Here is a 26065-nt window from a genome sequence, read left to right on the forward strand (position 1 = left end):
CTGGAAATCTAGAACATTACGGAAATTACTGCAAAAACTCACCAGGTCTTGCAGCATGTGTGGAGAGAAATCAGAGTTAATGTTTTGGATGCAGTGACGCTTCTTCAGAATTTCTGTTCTATGTCTGTTGTGGTGTTCTTGCAAAGTTTAATGCAAGCTGGAGAACCACCACTTCGCTCGACCTTTAAGTACCTTACAGCCTTCAGAACTCAGATGTTAAATTCAATAATTTCAGAGCATGAACACTGTCCTCAATGTTTATTTTGATTTCTCTCATCCTGCCGCAACATGTCTTGCTAATTTCTTGTTGGCTTCGCTCTCAACAGAACAGACCTGTTTTTCTCTAATTCAAACGAACCATTCATGTCCATTTTACATATAAAACTCTCCCTTGCTACGAGTAGCGTACCCTTTGTCTTTAGCTCCGGACTCCTTCACCATCTGTCGCACTTACTCATCCTTCCCACTTTGTCAAGAGTATTGAAATAATACGTTGTCGCTCGCTTCAAATCCGAAGAAGTCTTTGGACTCGAAAAGTTAATTTTGTTCCCTGTCCACGGATGCTGTCAGACCTGCTGAGATTCTCCAGCATTTTCTGATTTTTAAAAAAATTTCATTCTTTCGGATATTGAATTTCATTTCCTCATTTATTCAGCCACCTCTAAGTCTGTTTACATTTTTCTGTGTTTTGATGCAGCCCTTCACGTTATCTAAACCCACTCCTATATGATGTCAACCGATGTAAAATTTTGATACAATTCCTCCAATTTCTGGGTCTGAACTATGTGGACAATAATGCACCAGGTGCGACAGCTTCACATTTATCCGTCCAAGAGCCTTCCACTAGGTCCGAAGTTTTTCAAAAATACAACGGGTACTTACTTCTCCCCTCAAAATATCCGTGTTGACCAGTGTGTCACTTTGTCTAATTGTCTGTCCCTTTTGCTCTAAGTTTGCTATTTTTGTGCTTTGCGAATGGCTGATATCCGAATGCTGAGCTACTTGAGTTGGTTGTCACCGTGGGTAAAATTTGATGCCACGTTCAGTGAGTGGGCTCTAGGACAAACGTACTGCAAAGGTGCACCAAATGTTAACACTGTTTACGAAGAACCCACAGCCTGCTCTGGGAACAGAAATGTTAGGAGTGGTGCAATAGCAACATAAATGGCAAACGGATCGAAGATTGTGATTCTGGATTTACTGCTCGAAGTCAAAGAGATCAAAACATTTCATTCTTCATCAAGTGGACTTTAGTTATTTCTGTCTCTGATCTCTGCTACAAGGTTGTGTCTCCATCATCATACACTGATGGGGTGATGCTCTTCTGCTATCTATGATTTTAGTTGAATTTGAGACACTAGAAATCTGCGAACACCGGGATTGTAACAGTAGATGATGCGGCACAATAAAGTAATAAACGCCTCACTGTCCAAATTCCATCAATAATCACTCTGACAGCAAGAATATCCTAATGACCAATTCCACTCGCGCTCGCTCGCTGAAGGGAAGGGACGAGCAGCTCGGGCGGACCGATTGTTAGTGGGTGGTGCGGCAGACCGGCACATTTAGATGAATGAACGAGCGGACATATGTAGAAACGGACCAGATTCCTGGTTGTGAGTAGAATTTGCAGAGAGTGAAGTAAAGCAAGGGCTGAGCTGAAGGACGGTGGGTTTGGGGGTGGAACGATGGTGAACAGAACCCAGTTGGAGGATTGCATCGAGTCCAGGGAGGGTAGGATTGATGACGGAGTCTGGGTTTTCTAAACGTCAGTCTTCCTGCTCCTCTGATGCTGCTTGGCCTGCTGTGTTCATCCAGCTCTACACCTTGTTATCTCAGCCTCTCCAGCATCTGCAGTCCCTACTATCTCCGTAACAGTGAGGTTTTGTTTAACAACAATTCGGCACCTCGTTCATTGCCAGATCTTGTTGAATCAGTTTTACAGTTTGCCTTAAGAACATTTGAATTGGGAGCAGGCTTCTTGGTCCCTGGAGCCTGCTCGCGCAATTGCATAAAATCGTGGTTAATCTGATTACTCCTCATTTCAGCCTGCCCCCAATAACTAACCCCACCCCCGTTTCCAAAGAATCTATCTACCTCAGCCTTAAAATATTAACAAAAATATCCACTTGTACCACCTCTGAGGAAGAAAGTTCCAAAAACGCATGAGGATATAAAATCTCCTAATTTATTTATTAAATGGGTGTTCTTTTAGTTTTAAACAACAACCCGGAGTTCTGGATTTTCCAACAAGAGGAAACATCCTTTATATCCTGTCAAGATCTCTCAGGATCTTGCATACTTCAAAGAAGTCACCTCTTCCTCATCCAAACTCTCCTGGATACCAGGACAACAAGGTGCAGGGCTGGATGAACACAGCAGGCCAAGCAGCATCATAGGAGCAGAGAGGCTGACGTTTCGGGCCTAGACCCTTCTCTGATTCAATTTTAACTACTATCTCTGATTCAATTTTAATTTCTCCAGCATCTGCAGTTCCTACTATCTCCTGGATACCAGCTGAGCTTGACCACTTTTTCTTAAAAGTCAACCTGTCCCTTTTGGGAATTAGTCAGTTAAATCTCTGAACTGCTTCCCATGCGTTTACTTACTATCTTAAATAAGAAAACAAATTCTGTACGCCACTCCAGATATGGTCTTATCAATGCTTGTTACAACTGAACCATAACCTCCATACTTTTATATTAAATTTCTCTTGCAATAAATTATAAAATTCTGTTACCATTGTTAATTACTTGCTGTTTCTGCATATTAACTTTTGTGATTCGTGCATTAGGACACAGGTTACTTTGCAACTCTGCAATTGCTCACCATTTAAATAATGTGCTTTTTTATTCTTCCCACAAAATGGACAATTTCCCTTATTGTCCTCAAGTTGTCACATACCCTCCTTTTTCACTTAACTTATTTACATGTATTAATATATACCTTACCTACATATGTAGCCTTTATATTTCATGTTTGCAACTTGCCTTCCTACCTTTCTTCGTATCATCAGCAAATTTAGCAACCATAATTTCAATCCCTTTATCTAAGTGACATATAAATTGTAAAAAGCTCAGCACTGATCCCTATGGCACGCTACTTGTTACATCTTGCCAAACAGGAAATGACCTACTTATGCCTACTCTTTCTTTCCTGTTAGCTGCTAAATCTACTAGTCTTGCCAATGTATTACCACCTACATCATGAATCTTTATTTTCTGCAATAACTTTTGGTGTGGCACCTTATCAAGTTCCTTCTGGAAATCAAAGTTCAGTACATCCACCTTTTATCCATGTCCTTTTTATCCAAAACAGCACATTTAATTTCTTTAAAGAATTCCAATAAATTGGTCAAATATGATATCTCTTTCACAAAACTATATTGACTCTTCCTAATTACCTTAAATGTTTTGAAATGCACTGCTATAATGTCTTTAATAATAGCTTGTAATATCTTCCCTATGATGAATGTTAAGCCAACTGGACTATCATTCAGTTACTAGTGGTGTACCTCAAGGATCTCAGTTACTAGTGGTGTACCTCAAGAATTTCAGTTACTAGTGGTGTACCTCAAGGATCTGTTTTGGGCCACTGCTGTTTGTCATTTTTATAAATGACCTGGATGAGGGCGTAGAAGGATGGGTTAGTAAATTTGCGGATGACACCAAAGTTGGTGGAGTTGTGGATAGTGCGGAAGGATGTTGCAGGTTACAGAGGGACATAGATAAGCTGCAGAACTGGGCTGAGAGGTGGCAAATGGAGTTTAATGCGGAAAAGTGTGAGGTGATTCACTTTGGAAGGAATAACAGGAATACAGAGTACTGGGCTAATGGTAAGATTCTTGGTAGTGTGGATGAGCAGAAAGATCTCGGTGTCCATGTGCATAGATCAATGAAATTTGCCACCCAGGTTGATAGCGTTGTTAAGAAGGCGTACAGTATGTTAGGTTTTATTGGTAGAGGGATTGAGTTTCGAAGCCATGAGGTCATGTTGCAGCTGTACAAAACTCTGGTGCGGCCGCACTTGGAGTATTGCGTACAGTTCTGGTCACCGCATTATAGGAAGGATGTGGAAGCATTGGAAAGGGTGCAGAGGAGATTTACCAGGATGTTGCCTGGTATGGAGGGAAGGTCTTATGAGGAAAGGCTGAGGGTCTTGAGGCTGTTTTCGTTAGAGAGAAGAAGGTTAAGAGGTGACTTGATAGAGACATACAAGATGATCAGAGGATTAGATAGGGTGGACAGTGGGAGCCTTTTTCCTCAGATGGTGATGGCTAGCACGAGGGGACATAGCTTTAAATTGAGGGGTGATAGATATAGGACAGATGTCAGAGATAGGTTCTTTACTCGGAGAGTAGTAAGGGCGTGGAATGCCCTGCCTGCAAAAATAGTAGACTCGCCCACTTTAAGGGCATTTAAATGGTCATTGGATAAACATATGGATGATAATGGAATAGTTTAGGTTAGATGGGCTTCAGATTGGTTTCACAGGTCGGCGCAACATGGAGGGCCGAAGGGCCTGTACTGCGCTGTAATGTTCTATGTTCTATGTTCTATCATTTCCTGCTTTCTGTCTCCACTTTTTTTTAAAAGGAATTGCATTTACTATTTTCCTATCTAATGGAGCCTTCGTCAAACTTTGGAAAACTAAAACCAACTATCCGAATGGCCACTTCTTCTCAGATCTGAGAATGAAGTGCATCAGGATAGGGACTTGTCATCCCTCAGCTCTGACAGTTTACTGAGTACCACTTCCCTGGTGATTGTAATTTCTGGAGTTCTTCCGTAACATTTCCAAATTAACAGTTATTTCTGGGATGTTACTGCTATCCTCTATAGTGGATACTGATGCAAAATACTGGTTTAATTCATCTGCCTTCTTATTTTCCATTATTAATTCTCCAGATTCAATTTCTATAGGACCAATGCTTACTTTGTTAACTATTTTCTTTTATAAATATCTTTAGAAACTCATTATCTGATCTTATATTTCTAGCTGGAGTTTTCTTGTGCTCTAATTTTTTCATCTTTATTAATTTGAGTTAACTTGATTTGAAGGTACAATCTCAGGATTCTAACCCAGGTCTGTGGCCACTATACTACTACATTGACAAAGGTCAGCATAGCAACGGTTAAGGGCTTGATGGTTGGCAGTTTTGGCAGTGAAGCTGAAATTCTTTTCTGTTACAGGTGACTGTTCAAGGCTAGCACAATGAATACAAGCCCGGGCACAGTTGGCAGTGACCCTGTCATCCTGGCCACTGCTGGTTACGATCACACTGTCCGCTTCTGGCAAGCACACAGCGGTATCTGCACTCGAACTGTGCAACATCAGGATTCTGTATCTGTGCCAGTTTGTATGTGATTATACCTGATTATTTCTGTGGTTCATGTACATAGACACCCAGGTCACTCTGAAGACCAAAAACGTCACAGTCTCACCTTTCAAAAAATAATCAGTGTCATTGAACTTTTCCTACCAAATTGTACTCGTTCAACTGTCTCTATCCCTCTACAGCCTTTTTATGTCTTCCACACTGCTAACTTTCCACTTAACTTGTACCATGTCCAGACTATGATACTTTGCATTCAGTTCCCTCCTCTAAGTTATTGATATAACTTGTAAAAAGCTCAGGCCTAAACATTAACCATATCTTTTTACAGTTGCCAACAGTAACGTATTTCTTCTATTCTTACCTACTCTTTCCTCTCTTTTAACCAATCTTTATCCAGTGCAAATATTGCCAATCCCTTGAGTCCTAAGTTTGTTGTAAAAGCTTTTGTGTGACAATTTATCAAATGTTTTTTGGAAGTCAAATACACTCTATACTCATAGGAATTTAGAAGAATATAGAAACAAAAAAAATTATGAAGGGAAAAGGTAAGATAGAAGCAGGGAGGTTGTTTCCACTAGCGGGTGAAACAAGAGCTAGGGAGCATAACTTCAAAATAAGGGGGAACAGATTTAGAACTGAGTTAAGGAGAAACTTCTTCACCTGAAGAATTGTGAATCTGTGGAATTCCCTGTCCAGTGAAGCAGTTGAGGCTACCTTGTTGAATGTTTTTAAGGCAAAGATAGATATAATTTTGAATAGTAAAGGAATTAATGGTTATGGTGAGCAGGCAGGTAAGTGGAACTGAGTCCACGAAAAGATCAGCCATGATCTTATTCAATGGTGGAGCTGGCTCGACGGGCCAGGTGGCCTCCTATTTCTTACATTCTTGTTTGCTAGATCTCCCTTATCCATCCTGCTTGTTACACCTTCAAAAAAATGCCATTGGATTTGTCAAAAGTAAATTTGCATTGACTCTGTTTAATCATACTATAATTTTCCAAGTACCCTGTTACCACATCCCTAATAATTGATTCTATGATTTTGTCTGCTACTAATGTAAGACTAAATGTCCTATCAATCCCCATTTTCTGCCTTTCTCCTTTTTTAAACAGCAAGGTTATGTTTGCTCCTGTCCAATCCTTAGGAATTCTTCTGGAATCTGTGGGGTTGTGGTAGACCAAATAGTTTTGGAAAACCAAGCATCCAAATTAAATATTTTTAAAAATCCTGTTTTGAGCAAGCATGAGCTTCTTCTGCCCTGTCCCTAGCAACTGTGGATCTACATGATTATCTTCCATAAAGGGACTGTGAGCGCACCTCAATTCACAATCTCCATAGTGAGTGAACTAGCCCACTCTACAATGCACTGTGGCAGATACGTCCCACTCCTAGAGTCATACAGCACGGAAACAAACCGTTCAATCCAACTAGTCTATGCTGAACAAGCTTCCCAAATTAAACTCGTCCCACTTGCTTGTGTTTGGCTCATATCCCTCTAAACCTTTCGTATTCATGTACCTGTCCAAATGTCTTTTAAATGTTGTAACTGTGCCTACATCTACCATTTCCTCTGCAGTTCATTCCACATAGCAACCACCGTCTGTGTGATAAAGTTTTCCTTCAGGTCCCTTTTAAATCTTTTCCTCTCATCTTAAAAATATGCCCTCTAGTTTTAAACTCCCCTATCTTAGGGAAATCATTTCTGAACCCCCTGCAATTTAATAATATCCTTCGTATAGGGGTGACCAGAACTGTATACAGTATTCCAAAAGTGGCCTCACCAACATTCTGTACAACCTCAACATGACGTCCCAACTCCTATACTTAGTGGTCCGAGCAACGAAGGCATGCGTGCTAAATGCCTTCTTAGCCACTCTGTCTACTTTTGATGGGACATTCAAAGAACTATGTAGCTGAATCCCATTTCACAACACTACCCAAGGCCCTACCATTAAGTATATAAATCCTGCCCTGATTTGCCTTACCAAAATGCAGTACCTTGCATTTATCCAAATTAAACTCAGTCTGCCACTCCTAAGCCCATTGGCCCAATTGATCAAGATCCCATTGTAATCTTAGATAACCTTCTTCACTGTCTGTTGTACCACCAATTTAGGTATCATCCGCAATCTTACTAACATGCCTCCTAAATCCTCATCTAAATCCTACCTCTTGACTCACACCAAACCTGCTTCCAGTTGTTCATCATTCATATGCTGTTCAACTTAATGTACAATCCCTGAAAAGTCTATGCATCCCCAGAGGTCTATGGATCACAATTGTAAGATATTAATTTAGATAGAAATGTGAATGAGTATCACCTTGTTGCATAAACAGTATGTGTACATCAGCATTCAGATAAACAGCAGTTTAATAAGTTACACAGTTGATGGCACCTACCCTGCTTATACCATTATACAAGGATATGCAGTGGTTGATGCAGCATACTTTTAATGGACAGCAAACATTATGCCTGTATTTTATGAAATGTCAGGAATATGCAGAATTCAGGATTTGTTACAGGAAGTCCCATAAACATTTATATTATGTATGGCTTCTTCATGACAAGCTTCTTCATGACCATTTATTGTGTAGAGTGAACGAGCATCACTGACTGCACATGTATGCATTCAAAATCACCAGTGAAATCTTCAGTGTTTTATTGAAGATCCAGCTAGGAGCTAAGTTTGCAAATGACTGTAAATTCCTCTTTCATTTATTCTGCTTCCTTAACGAAGTTTCCAGCAAGTGAATGCCTTAGAAATCACCCCAGACCGCAGTATGATTGCAGCAGCAGGTAAGCAGAGTTTATACTGTATTCTTCATGGTTTTTAGCCAGCCCTGTGGTAATGACCCTTGCACCTAACTCCATACTGGGAAATGTGCAATAATTGAATTCCTTATCAATAGTGAAAATATAATCATTGTTTGAAATACAACTTGTGTTTAGTTGAAGTGAAATTAGTAACTGATGCACACATTACTCTTAACATCAGGTATTCTTACATCCATAGTTTTGCTTCCCCATGGGTGAGAGAAGGAAAGGAGGGATGCCTTTCTCAATCTCTGTTCTTATTCAAGGCTTATCAATTATTGTACTCGTGCCCAAGGCACTTAATTTTCCTGAAAGGTGGAAATGAATGGCATTATTTCCCCACCGGGCCTGATGCATCATGTTTTGTGCCCACTTTCTTGAAGAACAAGAGCTTCGTTTTTGACCATGTCTCTGCACAGTCTTATAACACAGACTATGATTTGAACCATGTTATGTGATGTAAAATGTGCACACATTGCAGGCGCCACCTGGTAAAGTTACTTTTCTGGTCCACCTTGTAGGGTATCAGCATATCCGAATGTATGACCTAAATTCCAACAACCCGAACCCAGTCATCAATTATGATGGAGTCAGCAAAAACATCACCTCAGTGGGATTCCATGAGGATGGGCGCTGGATGTATACTGGCGGGGAGGACTGCATGGCACGAATCTGGGACCTCAGGTAATTATATGAGACAAACAACAAATTGTCAGCTGTGGTCCATTCAGGAGCATTCTCAGATTTAAGCCAGAAAGTTGTGCATTAAAGTACCACTCCAGAGACTTGAGCACATAATCTTTGCTGACGATGTTGTCGACATTTAGCACCTTTGGAATTGCTGTCTTTTCAATGCAACATTAAATATATGCCTTGTTTGCTGTCTTGGGTGTATGTGAAAGCCTCCATTGTATTGTTCTGAAGAGGAACAGTGCATTTCTTTTCAGTATTCTGCGGACTATTTATCCTTTGTTAATTTTAGGGGTTCATAATTACAGTTACCCGATATAGGTAGTTGACAATTTGCAAGTAATTATTAGATAGTTTATTCAGATTATTAAGAAACGGCAGCTTAGATATGATACATTAGCTAATTAGTTAAAGCGAGTATGCAACGATGATAACCGGGGTGGCTCACAAATACCAGAGAACAAACACACTTTTGGCGCAGAATGTGTCAGTCTCATTTAGTTTGTGAAGGCATCATCCTGCTGTCCAGCCAAAATGTTAGGGAACTCTTCTCTGGGTCTTTATCCTTCTCTTCTGATCCATTTTCTATCTGGAGAAGACAGCTCCCTGATGAGGACTGCTGCTTACAAGGCCTGCCCAATGAGGACTGCCCTCTGCCCCTGAGCACTTTTATTTCTAGGTGATGGTAGTTTACGCTATGTCACTGAATTGTCTGAATCCGTTTGGTCAATAACCAAGGGGCAGCTACGCATGACATTGGATAACTTTGTCTCCTTGCTCACCTCCATCTGAAAGTTAGTTTTTGTTCCTTCCAAGAACAAAATCATTTTATTTTCAAAAACATAGATAGAAGGCTATTTACCACTGTAATACAGTTAAATGAGTTAAAATGCAGAAGAAAGGCAGGCTAATACAAAAGGTGAATTACAGAAAGTTGGTTGAGAGATGGGCAAGACTGGCAGCTTAACATTCTGAGATTTAGATGTTTCTGGGGTGTGGTAGAGAGGGATGTAAAAGAGGTGGGGGTGTTGCTTTACTGATTAGAGAGAATATCACAGTTGAACTGAGGGAGGACACCTTGGAGGGCTTATTCAGCATGGCCATAGGGGTAGAGTTCAGGAATAGGAAGGGTGCAGTCACTTTGATGGGATTGTATTACAGGCCTCGCAACAGCCATCGATTGATAGAGGAACAAATATGTGGACAGATTATGGGAAAATTTAAAAACAACAGGGTTGATGTGGTGGGGATTTTAACTTCCCCTATATTGACTGGGACTCGCTTAGTGTGAAGGATTTGGATGGGGAAGAATTTGTTAGGTGTGTCCAAGACAAGTTTTTTGTAACAATATGTAAATAGTCCTACTAGGGAAGGGGCCACCTTAGACCTGATATTGGGGAATGAGGCTACATAGGTGATCGAAGTTTCAGTGGGAAAGCATTTTGGGAACAGTGACCATAATTCTGTAAGTTTTGAATTACTCACGGATAAGGGTAAAAGTCGTCCTCGGGTGAAAGTGGTAAATTGGAGGAAGGCTAATTACAACAATATTAAGCAAAAACTGGGGAATGTAGACTGAGGGTAGCTGTTTCAGGGTAAATCCACATCTGTCATGTGAGAATCTTCTAAAGGCCAGTTGATTAGAGTTCAGGTTCAGCATGTTTCTGTGAAAATGAAGAATAAGGATGGCAAGGTTCGGGAATCTTGGATGACAAAAGGAATTGAAAGCTTAGTCAAAAATAGAAAGGAGGCATACATAAAGTTTAGAAAACGGAAGAAGTACGGACCCCTCGAAGAATACAAAGATAGCAGGAAATAACTCAACAAAGAATTAGATTGGCTAAAAGGGACCATGAAATGCCTTTGCCGGATGGGATTTTCCGTAATCCTATAACAGTTTGTTCATATGTAAGGGAAAGGGTAGGTCCACTCAAAGACAAAGGAGGGAATTTATATGTGGAGCCAGAGGAAGTGGGTGAGGTCCTTAACGAACACGTTGCATCAGTATTCACAAAGGAGAAGGGCATGCTGGATGATGAATCTCAGGATTGCTGTGTTGATATTGTGGGCATTTCAAGAAACAAAAGGAGGTATTGGGTGTTTTAAAAAGCATTAGGTAGGCAAGTCCCCAGGACCTGATGGGATCTATCCCAGAATGGTGAGGGAGGCAGGTGAGGAAGTTGCTGGGACCCTTGACGAAATCTCTGTATGCTCTTTAATCACAGGAGAGATCCCATAGGACTGGAAAATAGCCAGTGTTGTTCGTTTGTTTAAGAAATGCAACAGGGATAATCCAGGAAGTTACAGGCCAGTGAGCCTTACGTCAGCAGTAGGGAGATTATTGAAGAAGATTCTTAAGCATAGGATTTACTCACATTTGAAAAGTATGGACTTATTAGCGATAGGCAGCATGGCTTTGTGTGAGGAAGGTCGTGTCATGAGTTTTTTGAGCAAGTGACAAAGTTAATTGATGAGGGCAGGGTGGTAGATGTTGTCTATATGGACTTTAATACGGCCTTTTGGTAGTGTCCACCAAGGCATGCTGATACAAACGGTGAAGTCTAATGGGATCTGTGGTGTGCTGGCAAGATGGTTACAGAAGAGAGAGTGATGGTGGGAAGGGTAGAGACTTGGGCAGCGAAATGACAGATAGAGTTTAATCCAGATGAATGCGAGGTGATGCATTTTGGGAAAGGTCTAATGCATGGGAATAGTATACAATAAATGGCAGACCCTCAGTAGCATCAACATACAGGGAGATCTAGGCCTACAGATCCACAATTCCCTGAAAGTGCCAGCACAAGTGGATAACATGGTCAAGGAGGCATATAATATGCTTGTCTTCATCGATTGGGACATAGAGTGTAAAAATTGGCAAGTCATGTTGCAGCTGTTTAGAACATCAGCAGCATGCTGGCTCAGTGGTTCGCACTACTGTCTCACAGAGCCAAGGACCTGGGTTCGATTCCAACATTGGGTGACTGTCAGTGTGGAGTTTGCACCATCTCCCTGTGTCTGTGTGGGTTTCCTCCCACAGTCCAAAGATGTGCAGGCTAGTTGGATTCGCCATGCTAAATTGCCCATAGTGTTCAGGGATGTGTAGATTAGGTGGGTTTTAGGGGGATGGGTGTGGACTTGTTGGACCGAAGGGCCTGTTTCCACACTGTAAGGATTCTGTGATGATCTATGATAGTCAAAGAGGAGGAGCAATTGGAGAGGCTTAGGATGCAGGCAGCTGAAGGTGTAGCCACTAACAGTGGAGTAGCTGAAACTATACATGTGTAAGGGGCCAGAATGAGAGGAGCACAGATACCATGGAGGGTTGTGGGATTATAGAACTGTATAAAGATACATGGGAGTGAGGTAATTAAGGGATTCAAGAGTGGACAGACTGTATCTTTTATTTTTCTGTATTTTTATTGTGGACTTAAATGAGAAAAGAACAGTTTTAAAAATCAAGGATTACTGAAGGATTTTGCACATTCCAAAGATATGCAAGTTGGGCAGATTTGAAATAAAATGTCCTTAGTGTATAGTCTAGGTGGATTAGACATGGAAGTGGGGGGATACAGTAGGGGGCTGGGTCTGAGTGGAAAGCTCTTCGGAGGGTTGGTGTGGACTCAATGGGCCAAATGGCCTCCTTGCATACTGTAGAGGTTCTATGAATTCTCTACATACAATTACAAAATGGCTTGGACAATGCTGAATGGGCAGAGTCAGTATGACTTTGGGGCAGCATGGTGGCTCAGTGGTTAGCACTGCTGCCTCACAGCGTCAGGGACCCGGGTTCAATTCCACCCTCAGGCAACTGTCTGTATGGAGTTTCCACGTTCTCCCCGTGTCTGCATGGGTTTCCTCTAGGTGCTCCGGTTTCCTCCCGCAGTCCAAAGATGTGCAGGCTAGGTGGATTAGAATTGCTAAATTATGCATAGCGTTCAGGGATGTGTAGATTAGGTGGTTATAGGGGGATGGGTTTGGGTGCTAAGCTCTGAGGGTCAGTGTGGACTTGTTGGACCAAAGGGCCTGTTTCCACACTGTAGAGATTCTATGATCTATGAACTTTAGTTACGCCACATTTGGACTAATGTGTACAGTCTGGTCGCCACACTGCAAGAAGGATGTGGAGGCTCTGAAGAGGGTACAGAAATGGATTACCAGGGTATTGTCTGGTTTGGAGGGTATTAGCTATGGGGAGAGATTGGATAAACTGTGTCTGTTTTCTCTTGAACTACGAAGGATGAGGAAGCAACTTGATAGGAGTTTAACATTAAAAGAATGGATATTCGGAGTTTTTTCCCCAGGGTAGTAATGTCAGTTACTAGAAGACGTAGGTTTTAGGTAAAAGTGGGCAAGTTTTTTATACAGAGGACGGTAAGTGTCTGGAATGTGCTGTGAGAGGAGGTGCTGGAGGCAGATACGTTAGCAACATTTAAGAGGCATCTTGTCAGACGTATGAACAAACAGGGAATAGAGGGATACAGACCACATCTTGACAGATATATGAATAGGCTGCACTGTTCTTTGTTGATCCAAAGCATTTCACAAGTGAAGTATTCTAATTTGAAAAATGTAACAACTAATTTACAAACAAATAGCAATGCGTTAATAACGACATCACTTTTTTACTTACTGATGTGATTTGGATATCAATGTTGGCCCAGATGCCAGGGAGAACTCTTCCTCAGATATTACCATGGGACATTTTATGATCACTCGAGACTAGAATTGGCCTTGGGTTAATATGACACCTCCAACAGTGCAGAGCTCCCTTAGTATTGCATTGGACTATCTGCCTAGATGTTTATTCAAGATACTGAAGTGGAGCTTGAACCCATAACCTCTATAAGTCTGTGTCACAGGCATGGATATTGATTATTCTTCTATTCATACTTGAATTCTGAAGCTGGGCCTAATCTCTAAGCAGACATGTACGACAGATGGCAGAATGTTCAGGTGCTTCATATTTGTGCACATTATGTCACAGGCATGTGTTTAAATAGACAATTTTACTCAACATACAAACAACTTAAGCTAAGGAATCGTTTTGCAATCTTATCACAGTCCTTCTTAACATTGTGTATTTACCTGATGTCCTATCATGACCATAACAATCCACAGAAGCAATGACCATTTCAAGGTCTTGTAAGTAAGCAGTGAAGAGCTTTTTCCAAACATTGAAATATTTGAATTCTGCCACAGAGCTAAGAAAGTGGAATATATCACCTGTCCACAATATTTAAATAAGGCAGAAGGAGTGCTCATTTATAAATCAAAGAAAGCACTGAAGTGCATAATCAGTAAGATGTGGGTTTGTGGCTATAACTGACACTACTATTCCCATAAATCACATCATAAGTAGATTGACCTCTTTCATCCCACAAACTCATTATTTATTTTAAATCTGTTACGATGCCCTGGAAAATAGATTTTAACTTGCAAGGGGATACAGGTGTATGTGTATTCAGGGAAGGTGTTAAAGAAGAAGAAATTGCCATGACCTGACATTAACCTACCCACTGCTGTCTTTAACTCATGTGCAATTTGAGGTGGATCTGTGATTTAGATATAGAGATCTGAAGATTTAACTTTCTTCTGACTTTAACTTGGTTTCCTGGGATGTCTGAAACTTGTCAGGATCCACAAGTTAGGGAGTATAATGGAGATTGATGAACCTGGGAAATTAACTTATGGAAATCTTTTACATACTGAACCAAAACAGCTGCTTCTTTATGTCGTTTGGCAGCACAGAACTTGACTATTTCTGAATAAAGATTCACTTTGTTGAAGGGATAGTAAGAACTGCAGATGCTGGAGTCAGAGATAACACAGTGTGGAGCTGGAGGAACACAGCAGGCCAGGCAGCATCAGAGGAGCAGGAAAGCTGACGTTTCGGGTCAGGACCATTTCTTTCTGAAGAAGGGTCCTGACCTGAAACGTCAAATTTCATGCTTCATTTTGTTGAAGCTTTTCTTCTTGCGCTTGTCAGGTTAATTTGCAATAATATAATTTAAGGGGAAACCAACATTTATACTGTACAAGAGGAGAGTACTGATTGATCGGCAAGTGAAATTTGACTGATACAGATATAGAGAATGGCCCAGTTAATAACAGCCAGGTTTTGTTAACATTTTAAACTAAACAGGTTGACTTTGTTTGGTCAAAACTTTGCCCTGAGCAATGATCTATTGAATGGCTGGGCAATTCAAGATATGCAGGGTAATGAGGCAAACTTGGATCTCACCTGAACATAAAGAGGAGCAACACCAGGAATGGCAGCTATCTTTGACTCAGCAACCTGACACTTCACAGGGCAGGATGACCACAGAGCTCCAGTCCACAGGAGACAGTTTCCTAATGGGGTATTTTGTAACTTTCAGGACATGATTTAACAGTTATCCTCTGGAAGCACAGAATTTATTGGCAGAATTTCATGGGATGAGGGTGTTACTGGCAAGTAACAGCGTTCATAATTCCAAGTCAGAATGGTAGGTCACTTGGAAGGGCTGTTGCAGTGGTGGTGTTTCCATGTGTGTACTACCCTTGGTCCTTCTAGACATTGAGGCAGCCTGTTTAAAAGAAGATTTGCTGAGCAGATGCCGTGCACATTGCACATCCATACAAAGAATGTGATTGTTGCTCACATCTGCATTGTTCTGGAAGATTTCCTGTCCAGTGAATCATGTAGGCACATTTTGCTGGTTGTGGTCAAGATGCCAGATTTCTTTGTCTTCAGCGTCTTCCAGGAAATAGCTGGTAACATCTGAAGGATTTTACAATCTGTGCTGCAACAGAATATCTTCCAGGCTACTGCCATGTTTGCAAAGTCTGCCACTTATGTCCGTTTTTGCATCTTAGAATGACAGTCGGAACAAGAGGGTCCTTGTATTAAATGCAGTGACTGGATTCCTACAAGTGCAGACAGTCAGATTACACCCGTGAGGCATTCCAGGCTTCATCAAATAAACCAGGAGTATTTAGGAGTAAAGAAGGATTCCATTCCAATATTGTTTAACTGTTCTATAGAGGATAATCATGCATATCTGTGTAAAACATTTAGGAAGTTGCCGTTGATACATTCATTCTGCATCAGTTAGGTCCCTCGCAGATCTTCCAAACTCCAAGCAGATTTAACAGATGGCTAATTTGAGACAAGGAATAACCTTATCAGATATTGCTGGTGATGCCCGTGAGGATGTTTAATTGTTCATTAATGCACAGGAAAGATATAACAGAAGCCACATGAACATAAAGATGGTTATTGTGTAAGTAGTTAGACTGTTAAAATGTGATTGAGTTGCCTGGACAGATATTGAACACCTTTTAGTATACACTAACATGTATCAAATTATAGTGATCTGATATACTTTGAAAAACATGGCATAGCAGAAAGGATTGGAGCTGCAGAAGACAAATCTGATGACATTGCTTATCTTTGGAGTCAAACCATTGAATCTATTTTTATTTCAATCTTGAATCTCCAAATCTATTCACCATGATTTTTCAAGCACATGCAACCTTTCAAGGTCTCTACACTCCTTATTTATGTAACTTCCTCCAGCTCCACAGCATACCAAGGTTTCTGCATTTCTGTAATTCTTATCTTCTTGTGCATCTCAAGGGTAATTAGGGATGGGCAATAAATACTACCTGGACACAGACCATCATATTTCTGAATGAACAAATAAAAAAATTCATCCCACCATGTGCCTTCAGTTGTCTGAGCCCTGAGCTTTGAAATCCCCCCTCTAAACATGTTTGCCTCAGTTTGCTCCTTTAACATGCACTCCTTAAAACCTACCTCTTTCGTTAAACTTTTTATTGCTGCCTTATGACTCCTTATATGTCTCAACATCATAGTTGATGATTTCAATTTGATGATTTGATTTATTGTAGTCACATGTACCTAAGTGCAGTGAACAGCTTTGTTTGCAAGTAGTGCAGCAGATCATAGGGTGCTTAGACAGAGTGAGGCATACAGGTTATACTGCACAGGAGGTGCGCAAAGCAAGAGCAACATTAACAAGATCAACATTATTTGAAGTTAGGGAGTCCATTCATCAGCCTAATAATGGCAGGGAAGAAGCTGTTGTTTGAATCTGTTGGTGCATGAGTTCAAGCTTCCTGTACATTCTGCCTGATGGAAGGGATTGTAGGAGAGCATTACCAGGGTGGGATGGATCTTTGATGATGTTGGCAGCCTTTCCACAGCAACAAGAAGTGTAACTGTCATCCATGGCTGGGAGGTTGGCTTCCGTAATGGTTTGGGCTGTGCACACAACCTTCTGTTTCATTTTATACTGCTGTTCCAAAGTGTCTTAGGAAGTTTTATTACATTAAAGATGCTAGATAAATTCAAGTTTTTCTCCATCTGAAACTTTCTCTCTCAACAGGTCACGTAACCTGCAGTGTCAGAGAATCTTCCAGGTCAATGCTCCTATTAATTGTGTCTGCCTGCATCCCAATCAGGTAAGGGGCAACACTGCACCCCCAAAACTGCAGACAGACTTTGTCTGTCAACCCACCCTGAGAAGCTGTGTGTGGTTTGTAATGGAGACATGCAAAGAGTTGAAGCTGGAAGTCTTATCTTTCAGTTTAGCCACAGTATGCATTTCCTGCCAGTGTGTGGCACTGCTGCACTCTGCAAAGTCTCTTTGTAATTTGCTGGTACTGACTGGGCTGGTGATCTGATCCAGTCTGACTTAAACTGTTTTGTCCGAGTAGCTCCTAACCTACAAAATCAGCTAAAGCATTGAATGTTTCTGTTGTGAAAATCAAGAATTTAGATAGGATAATAATAGTTATGGTGTTACATCAAAGATTTTCAGTGCTGGACACTGTACATGTGTTGAAGAAAGTAGTAACTATTTCAGATCAGCAAAAATGACTGATAAGTGCAACCTAATTGAAGTCAGCCTTTAAACATGAGCAAATGAAGCAAAAGGATGGAGGTTGTTATGATCCATGACACGACCACCGAATTTATGTTGCAAATTGGCTAGGGAAGAGTAAAGTTTTTGTTTAAAGTAGACAAAGCGTGAAATTCCAAGTACTTATGAAGAGAATCAAGTCACCACTTTCAAGGATTTTGAATAAACAAAATAACATTTATTACACAAAGCTAGATAGTGGAACAGTTTGATTTTTTAAATACAGAATTTATACTCTTAAATTATTCAGAAATAACAAGATAACTATGGATTTTGTACAAACTGTGGTTGAATACCCATAGAGCACATCAAAGATGCAGACCTTTCAAGACACATCCCAGTTTTCTCTGTAATCCTCCCAAATGTCAATGACACGGCACTTCTCTTTACAAGGGATTTCAATTCTTCACTTCCGAAAAATCAGCCTTGAATTCCCTTTGAAGTCACTTCTTTACAGACAGCCTCAACGATAGTTCACATCCCGGCACCTTAAACCCCTCTCCTGACACTCCCCCTGGATTCTTGAAACTGCACTCCAGCTACTTAAAGATACAATTCTAGCTTTTCTTCACACTGCTATTTTCTGTAAGCTAGCACTGTCCCTGGGTTTCTCTGAGCTCCAGTCTTTCTTAGCTGCTGCAAATAAATACTGCATCTGGGCTTCCATCACTCCTGAGCCTTACCCCAACACTCAGCTGCACCTACTGACTCCCCTGACGTCTCTGAGCCCTAACTGCTTAGAATTTGTTAAAGCACACCTTTTCAGGATGGGACTCATTCTCCCTGTTGCTGTCCATTTATCCTTTATCATTGTCATGGGTTTTGTGGCATGGATTTGCACCATTCCATGTCCCATGGCCAATTTTTCACCCTCTGCAATCCTATGGGTGCACTTTTGACATCCATATGGTCAAGCCCTTTAATATGTAAAACAAAAAGACAGAGAGTAAATATTTCCTGTCACACTGCTCTTCTGAGTATGTGCTGGGACTTCAGGGCCTCCTGAGAAATAAAATCCTTGCCAGAGGCAGAAATCAGAGAAGTTTGAGTTTTGAAACCAGTTGAAGAAGGTAGCAATGCTGAAATCATATGATGACCGGATAGTAATAGTTAGGGCGTAGCAGGGCAGCTGAAGTTCTGAAATTCAATGCTGATGGATGCCTCGATTACTAATTATGTCTTCATATAATGGAAAATGGCAAAAATAGAATATTCTTTTAGAGATTGGATTAATGATCAACTCTCACAGCACAATGGGAAGTCATTCTCCTGTGCTAGCTCTTTGAAAGAGTTCTCCAACCAGCTCCACTCCATCCATATAGCTGTGCTAAATTTTCTTTGAAAGTATAAATCGAATTCCTTTTTGAAAAATAGTATTGAATTTGCTTCTTCCATATTTTTGGAAAGTGCATTCCAAATCACCATAACATGCTGTGTAAAAGAAAATTCCCCTCATCTTCCCTGATACTTTTGCCAAAGACATTTAAACCTGTATTTTCTTATCTAGTCTATCAAAATGACCTCAGAATTTTGAATACCTCTCATTATATTTCTCTACTTTAAGGAGAACAACCACTGAATTGCTTATCAATGAAGTCTTTAATTACTAGTAATGTCTGAGTGTCATTGCAGAAATTATGGGGCATTCTGCTCAAGAATGTTAACAGCATCAGCTCCAGGTGTGTTCGTGTGCTCATCATGCCATCCTCACGTGGAATGTAAAACCTGTTTTGGACTGTGGACCATGTGGATCATATTCATGGGATATTGCCACTATTGTTTTACAGGCAGAGCTGATTGTTGGTGATCAGAGTGGTGCCATTCACATCTGGGACCTGAAAACTGACCACAATGAGCAGCTAATTCCAGAGCCAGATGTTTCAGTCAATGCAGTTCACATCGATCCAGATGCAAGTTACATGGCAGCTATCAATAGTTCGGTAAGTGACATTGAACCATGAGCAGTACGTATCTTCTTTTGTGTTCAAACTAGACTGAGGCATAGAGTCATACAGCATGGAATCAGACCCTTCGGTCCAATCAGCCAGGTTCCCAAACCAAACTAGTCCCACTTGCCTGCATTTGGCCCATTATCCCTCTAACCTTTCCTATTCATGTACTTATCCAAATGTAACTCTATCTGCATTCGCCACTTTCTCTGGCAGTTCACTCTTCTGTGTAAAAATGTTGCTGCTTGTGTCCTTTTTAAATTTTTCTCCTCTCACCTTAAAAATATGCTTAAAAATAAAAATATGAACTCACTCCATGCTAGGGAAAAGATCCTTGTCAGTCACTTCATCTATAATTTAGGAAATCACAGATGAATTTTTCAGGACCAATGCTGGTCGGTGAGAGCAGGGGCCTGGTGCTGTTGGTTGGGAGCAGGGACCCGGTCCTGAGCTGTGGGAGCAGGGGTCTTGTGCTTTTGGGTGGCAGCAGGGGCCTGGTGCTGGGCTGTGGGAGCAAGGGCCCAGTGCTGGGCTGTGAGAGCAGGGGCCTGGTGCTGGTGAATGAGAGGAGCGGGGCCTGTGTTAAAACAGTGGGATTGATGGAACCAGTGCTGGTGGAGAATTATGCAACCAACTGTCAACCTAATGTTTCTTCCTGCCTAACACTTGTTTCACTACAATTTCAGTGCACAGTGGCACTGAGCTGTTTTTCCTTGTCCATCAAACTTTGTGTCAGGAGTCAGTAGTGCTTTTTGGTTTGTCACACTGATGTTCAGCCTTCTCGTGCTTCTGCTAATCCTTGTTCTGTTTGGAGGGATTGATTCCCTCCCTTGGTCAATACTATCCATAAAATCTTAGCAGATTAATTGATTTCTCTGTTCTTTCTTTATCTCCAGGGTAATTGCTATGTGTGGAATCTGACAGGTGGAATTGGTGATGATGTCACTCAGCTCATTCCCAAGACCAAGATCCCAGCTCACAAACGCTATGCTCTACGCTGCAAATTCAGCCCTGATTCCACGTAAGTTCTTCCATTTCTGTGATATCCTAATCTGCTATCAAACTGTCTGCTCAGTGTCATAAGTGGGTCTGAAGTATTTCAGGAAATGATAGTTCATCTTATACCTGCTGCAAAATACTTTGCTTCCTGAGACCCACTACATGACTGACTGTTTCACTTGGCTGGTTGACTGGTTTGTGATGCAGAATGATGTCAACAACATGGGTTTAATTCCTATACTAGCTAAGGTCACCATGAAAATTCCATCTTCTTGACCTTGATCCTCACCTGACGAACAGTAACGCTAAGGTTAAATCACCACCAGTCATATCTCTCTAATGAGAGAGCAGTTCTCTGGTCCTCGGGGTCTATTGCGGCTTTACATATATTTTTAGATTAATCTGTAAGAGAGCATAATTTAGGCAAACCATGACCCTACCCTCTTTGAAAGTGTGCAGTAGGAACAATAAATCCATGCACGGACAAATTGCACCCTGAATAGGCCAACAGCGTGCTTCACCCGATCAACTATTTCAAAGTAATAAACGTCTGAAAAGTTTGCAATTTTCTTCATCCATTTGTTTTGTTTAATGTAAAGTCTAGTAACAGACTAGACATGATGAAATAATTCTGTTCTGAGCTTTGTACTGAATCAGTAGACTCTCTCTTACAGCATTTATTGTCAGCATTTATCCTAGTTTTGCTACTTCAAGTACACAATGGCACTGATGCGTCTTTCCCTTGTCCATCAAACTTTATGTCGGGAAGTCAGTAGTGCTTCTCTGTTGTCACACTGATGTTCAGCCTTGTGCTTCCGCTATTCTTTGACCTCTTTGGAGGAGATAGTTTCCTCCCTTAGTCAATATTATCAAAAAAAGGTTAGCAAAATTCATTTATGGCACCCAAGGAGGCCATTCAGCTTCAATGCTGGCCCTCTGAGAAGAAATCCAGTCAGTTTAATGCTGCCTCTCCATCTGCATAGTCCTGCAAGTTATTTCCCTCAAGTGCCTATCCAGCTTCTTTTTGAAATCATTTATCGGTTTCACTTTCGCCACTGTCATTCTGGGTGATTAGAATTTGATACATTAAAGATAAAATTCTACCTTGCCTCCCCTGTATTTCTTTTCTCAAAACCTTAGATTTGTGTCCTCATAGTGCTTGGACCTTTAGCTAACGGCAACAGCATTACTTTATCTTTATTGTAATTTAGCACACCCCTCTTATGATCTCGCCTCAATCTCTTCTGCTCAATGGAGAACAACTGCAGCTTCTCCAACCTTTCCTTGTAGCCACAATCACTAATCCATCCAACATTTGGGTAAATATCCTCAGTTGAATCATCCTGCCTTCCACATATGGCTGCTAACTCTCCCTATATAACAGTTGCTACATTCTAAGTAATTAGTTAGGTGTGATACTCTTTAAAATGTTCCTGGAGATATGTTAAGCACACATCAGTCCCCCATTTAAATTATGAAATGTCAGTGCAACAGCCAACTGAGAAGAATGCAACATCAATTGGGAAAAAAATACCAAAAAAGCAAAAAAAATGCAGATGTTGGAAATACAAAACATTAATTGGGCACTGAAAACAAAGATGTATAACAATTTTCTTCAACAAAGTGCTTAGTATCTGTTTTGGCTATAAAAAAGGACTGTGTCCCACCGTGCTGCCACCTTGGCAATCAGGAGGGAGTAGCCTGAGGAACTACTCAACATTGACTGTGGACTACATGAAGTCTCATAGCATCAGGTCAGACATGGACAAGGAAACTTCCAGCTGAGTACCATGTACTAACCCCCTCAGCTGATGAATATTCCTCCATGTTGAACCTTGGAGGAAGCGCTGAGGGTGGCAAGGGCACAGAATGTACTTTGGCTGGGGGATTTCAATGTCCACCACTAAGTGACTTGGAAGAACCACGACTGAGTGAGCTGGTTGAGTCCTAAAGGAAATTGCTGCTAAACTGGGTCTGCGATAGGTGGTGAGGGAACCAACAAGAGGGAAAAACATACTTGATCTCATCCTCATCAATCTGCCTGCTGCAGATGTATAAGTAAGAGTGGCCGCTATCCAGTCCTTAAGGAGACAAAGTCCTGTCTTCATTTCGAAAGTATCTTCTATTGTCTTGTGTGGCATTATCACCGTGCTATATGGGATAGACTTTGAACAGACCTAGCAACTCCATTGGGTATCCATGAGATGTGGTGTACCATTTGCAGCAGCAGAATTGTACTCCAACATAATCTACAACATTATAGCTGAGTATATATCCCCAATCCACTATTGCCATGAAGACGGGATGAAGCCTGGTTCATTGAAAAGTGCAAGAGGGCAGATTAGGAGCAGCATCAGACATATCGAAAAGTATGTGTCAACCTAGTGAAGCTACAAAACCGGACTATACGGTGCCATAAGCATAAGCAACAAGTGACAGCTAAGCAATTCCATGACCAGGTCTAAGCCCTGCAATCCTGTCACATCCAGTTGTGAATGGTGGTGCACAATTAGACAACTCACTGGAGGAGGAGGCTCCTAAATATCCTCATTATCAATAATGAGATGGCCAGCACATCAGTATAAAAGATAAGGCAGAAGCATTCACAACAATCTTGAGCTGGAATTGCTGAGTTGATGATGCATCTCGGCCTCCTCCAGTGGTTCCCAGCATCACAGGTGTCTGTCCTCAGCCAATTTGATTCACTCCATTTGATATCAAGAAACAGTTGGAGGTACTGGGTATTACGAAGGCTATGGGACCTGACAACATTCCAGCAATAGCACTGAAGACTCGTGATGCAGAACTTGACACGCTCCTTGCCAAGCTGTTCGAGTACAGTAACAACATTGACTTCTACCCAATAATGTGGAAAATTGCCCAGGTATGTCCTGTATACACACAGCAGGACAAATCCAACTCAACCAATTGTCACCCCATCAGTCTACTCTCAGTCATTGGTAAAGTGATGGAAGGAGTCATTAACTATGCTGTCAAGCTGCATCTGCTCAGTGATGCTCAGTTTGGGTTCCGCCAGGGCCACTCAGCTCCGGACCTTATTACAGCCTGAGTTCATACACCTGGACAAGCGCAGGCAATTGAAGGGAGAACTTATCAGAACTAAATGACTTGTGCTGGGTACTACCCTTTCAGAGGATACATCATTGATATTAAAACTACCTGACGATGTCAGACAAGCTGCCACTGAGAAGTCTCAGGCTAACGAAGCTTTGAATAGTTTAGAACAAACTCTTTTGTACTCCCTATTATTGCATATTATAAGTTGATTCCATTTTAAATCAGATTGTTAACAATGTGTTTTATAATAATCCTGCTTGAAATCATCCCGTCAATATGTATTCTAGAACTATATTACAGTCCTGTTACTATTTCCTTCAGACTTCTTGCTACATGCTCAGCTGATCAGACCTGTAAAATATGGAGGACTTCAAACTTTTCACTGATGACAGAGCTTAGCATCAAGAGCAACAATCCAGGAGAGACATCACGAGGCTGGATGTGGGATTGTGCATTCTCTGGGGATTCACAATATATTGTCACAGGTAAGAAGAGTGCCATACAAAAAAGGAACTGGTTCCATTTTAGCTCTGCCTAGAACTGCTCTGGTATTATCATCAGGTTTACAAAGAGGATGACGACTCACTCCAACTTACAGTTGAATTCATGGAAATGTTTGTGATTTAGAGCTCTTAAAAAAGTCTTCTTGATTCATTGCTGTAGATCATGATGCCAAAGTGGGTTCTCACAGATTAGTATTATGGAAATATCAGATGGCAGACCAGTTTAGAGGAGTCATGGGTTTGAAATAGAACTCAATTTGTGCCTTGAAAACCTTGCATACTCTGCTTTTCAAACCAAGCTTTGCTTAGTGGCCTTGAGTTGGAAGGTTGTAAAGTCAAGTCCTGCTCCAAGACTTGAGCGTATAATCTAAGGTGACGTACCAGATTAGGACTGAGAGATGACCACACTGTTGGAGTTGCTGTCTTTCAGGTGAGCCATTAAGGTGACGCCTGAACTGACCTCAAATGGGCACATAGGATTCTATAATATATTTTGAGAACAAGCAGAGAAGTTCTTCCAAAGTTCTGTTGAGTGTTTGTCTCTTAAATAACATCACTGAAATAGATTGACTGGTCATATATAACATTTCTCTTTGTGAGTCTACCCCTGTCAGGAAGTTGACTGCTGTATTTATTGCCATAAACAATGATTACACTTCAAGATACTTAATTGCCTTTAAACCATATTGGAACCCTGTTTAGGATTGTGAAAGATGCTATATAAATGCAAATTATGTCTTTTAAAAGTACACTGGCTTGATAAAACCATTTAGGTAACTGAGCAGTGAGCTCAAGGCCTTTATAAAGTATGTTAACATGATTTTAATCCAGAAGACTAAATTGACGGCTGATGAGCATTCTTTGCATACTGAAGAGTAATGTTGTTTTTCTCGATCACAGCCTCTTCAGATAACCTTGCGCGCCTGTGGTGTGTGGAGACAGGTGAAATTAAACGGGAGTACAGTGGCCATCAGAAGGCAGTCGTGTGCCTTGCCTTTAATGACAGTGTTCTGGGCTGAAGATTTCCACCCCATCCCACCTCCATCCCTCTCTTTGCCCCATTCCCTTTTCCATTCCAAGCTCTTTTTGAAATTAATTCCCAGCCGAAATTGTTCTTTGGAAGCCTCTGTGAGATCAATCTGAGCTGCTCAATGCTGGAACATATGTACATGCATCTTTGGCAGGTTCAACCATCACATGACTTGTGAGACAGTAATTAATAGCCCAAGAACATGCGTTCTGATGCCAAGGTTTTAGTAAAGTCAGTGACAGATAAATGAGCTTTTCACCCTGTGTCCACTTGAACTCTGAAGAAATGTCCAGCAACACTTTTTTAGACCCTTTGCTTCCAAACCTGGACAGTCAGATGTATATTATGAACTTTCTAATACCTCTTGAAGTATTGGTAAGTACAGGTCTATTGTTGGCGGTAACAATATGAATATTTTTGAAGGTATAAATTAAGGATATCCTGTGCAGTGTTAAAGTGTAAGCTCTCTGTTGTTACATCCTTCTATGTAGTAACTTTGATAGAAGAGAAGCTTGTCAACAATTCTAGAATCCTAGTGTGAACAAGTTTGCTTTTACTCCAATTGTAGTGGGAGCCACAATGGAAGCTGTTTGATTTGTAGGAAGCGGGCATATCTGATGCCATCAGCATAATCATCTGACATTTTGCATACTGAGACAATATGGACAATGAGTTTACAATGCAATCATAAATGTTCTGATCGTTAACCTGATGCTGAGTAAAATCATTAAACCTA

At 41.0% G+C, this 26065-nt stretch overlaps 1 protein-coding gene across 4 annotated transcripts; it reads left to right on the forward strand.

Moving 5' to 3' along the window:
• The first annotated feature begins 1512 nt into the window (after positions 1-1512).
• Positions 1513-26065, forward strand: mlst8 (MTOR associated protein, LST8 homolog (S. cerevisiae)). Of its 4 annotated transcripts, none has more exons than XM_048609576.1 (9): positions 1513-1616; positions 5193-5343; positions 8084-8135; positions 8675-8837; positions 17234-17309; positions 19558-19710; positions 20616-20740; positions 24118-24281; positions 25200-26065. In XM_048609576.1, the coding sequence occupies exons 2-9, from the start codon at positions 5215-5217 to the stop codon at positions 25316-25318; spliced, it is 981 nt and encodes a 326-aa protein (XP_048465533.1). In that variant the 5' UTR covers positions 1513-1616; positions 5193-5214; the 3' UTR covers positions 25319-26065. The 4 variants fall into 4 exon arrangements, with proteins under 4 accessions (XP_048465533.1, XP_048465534.1, XP_020390599.1 ...); XM_048609577.1 differs by having other exon boundaries at positions 1592-1668; XM_020535010.2 differs by having other exon boundaries at positions 1601-1734.

The sequence above is a fragment of the Rhincodon typus genome, chromosome 21, assembly GCF_021869965.1.
Source record: "Rhincodon typus isolate 14 chromosome 21, sRhiTyp1.1, whole genome shotgun sequence".
Taxonomy (NCBI): Eukaryota; Metazoa; Chordata; class Chondrichthyes; order Orectolobiformes; family Rhincodontidae; genus Rhincodon; species Rhincodon typus.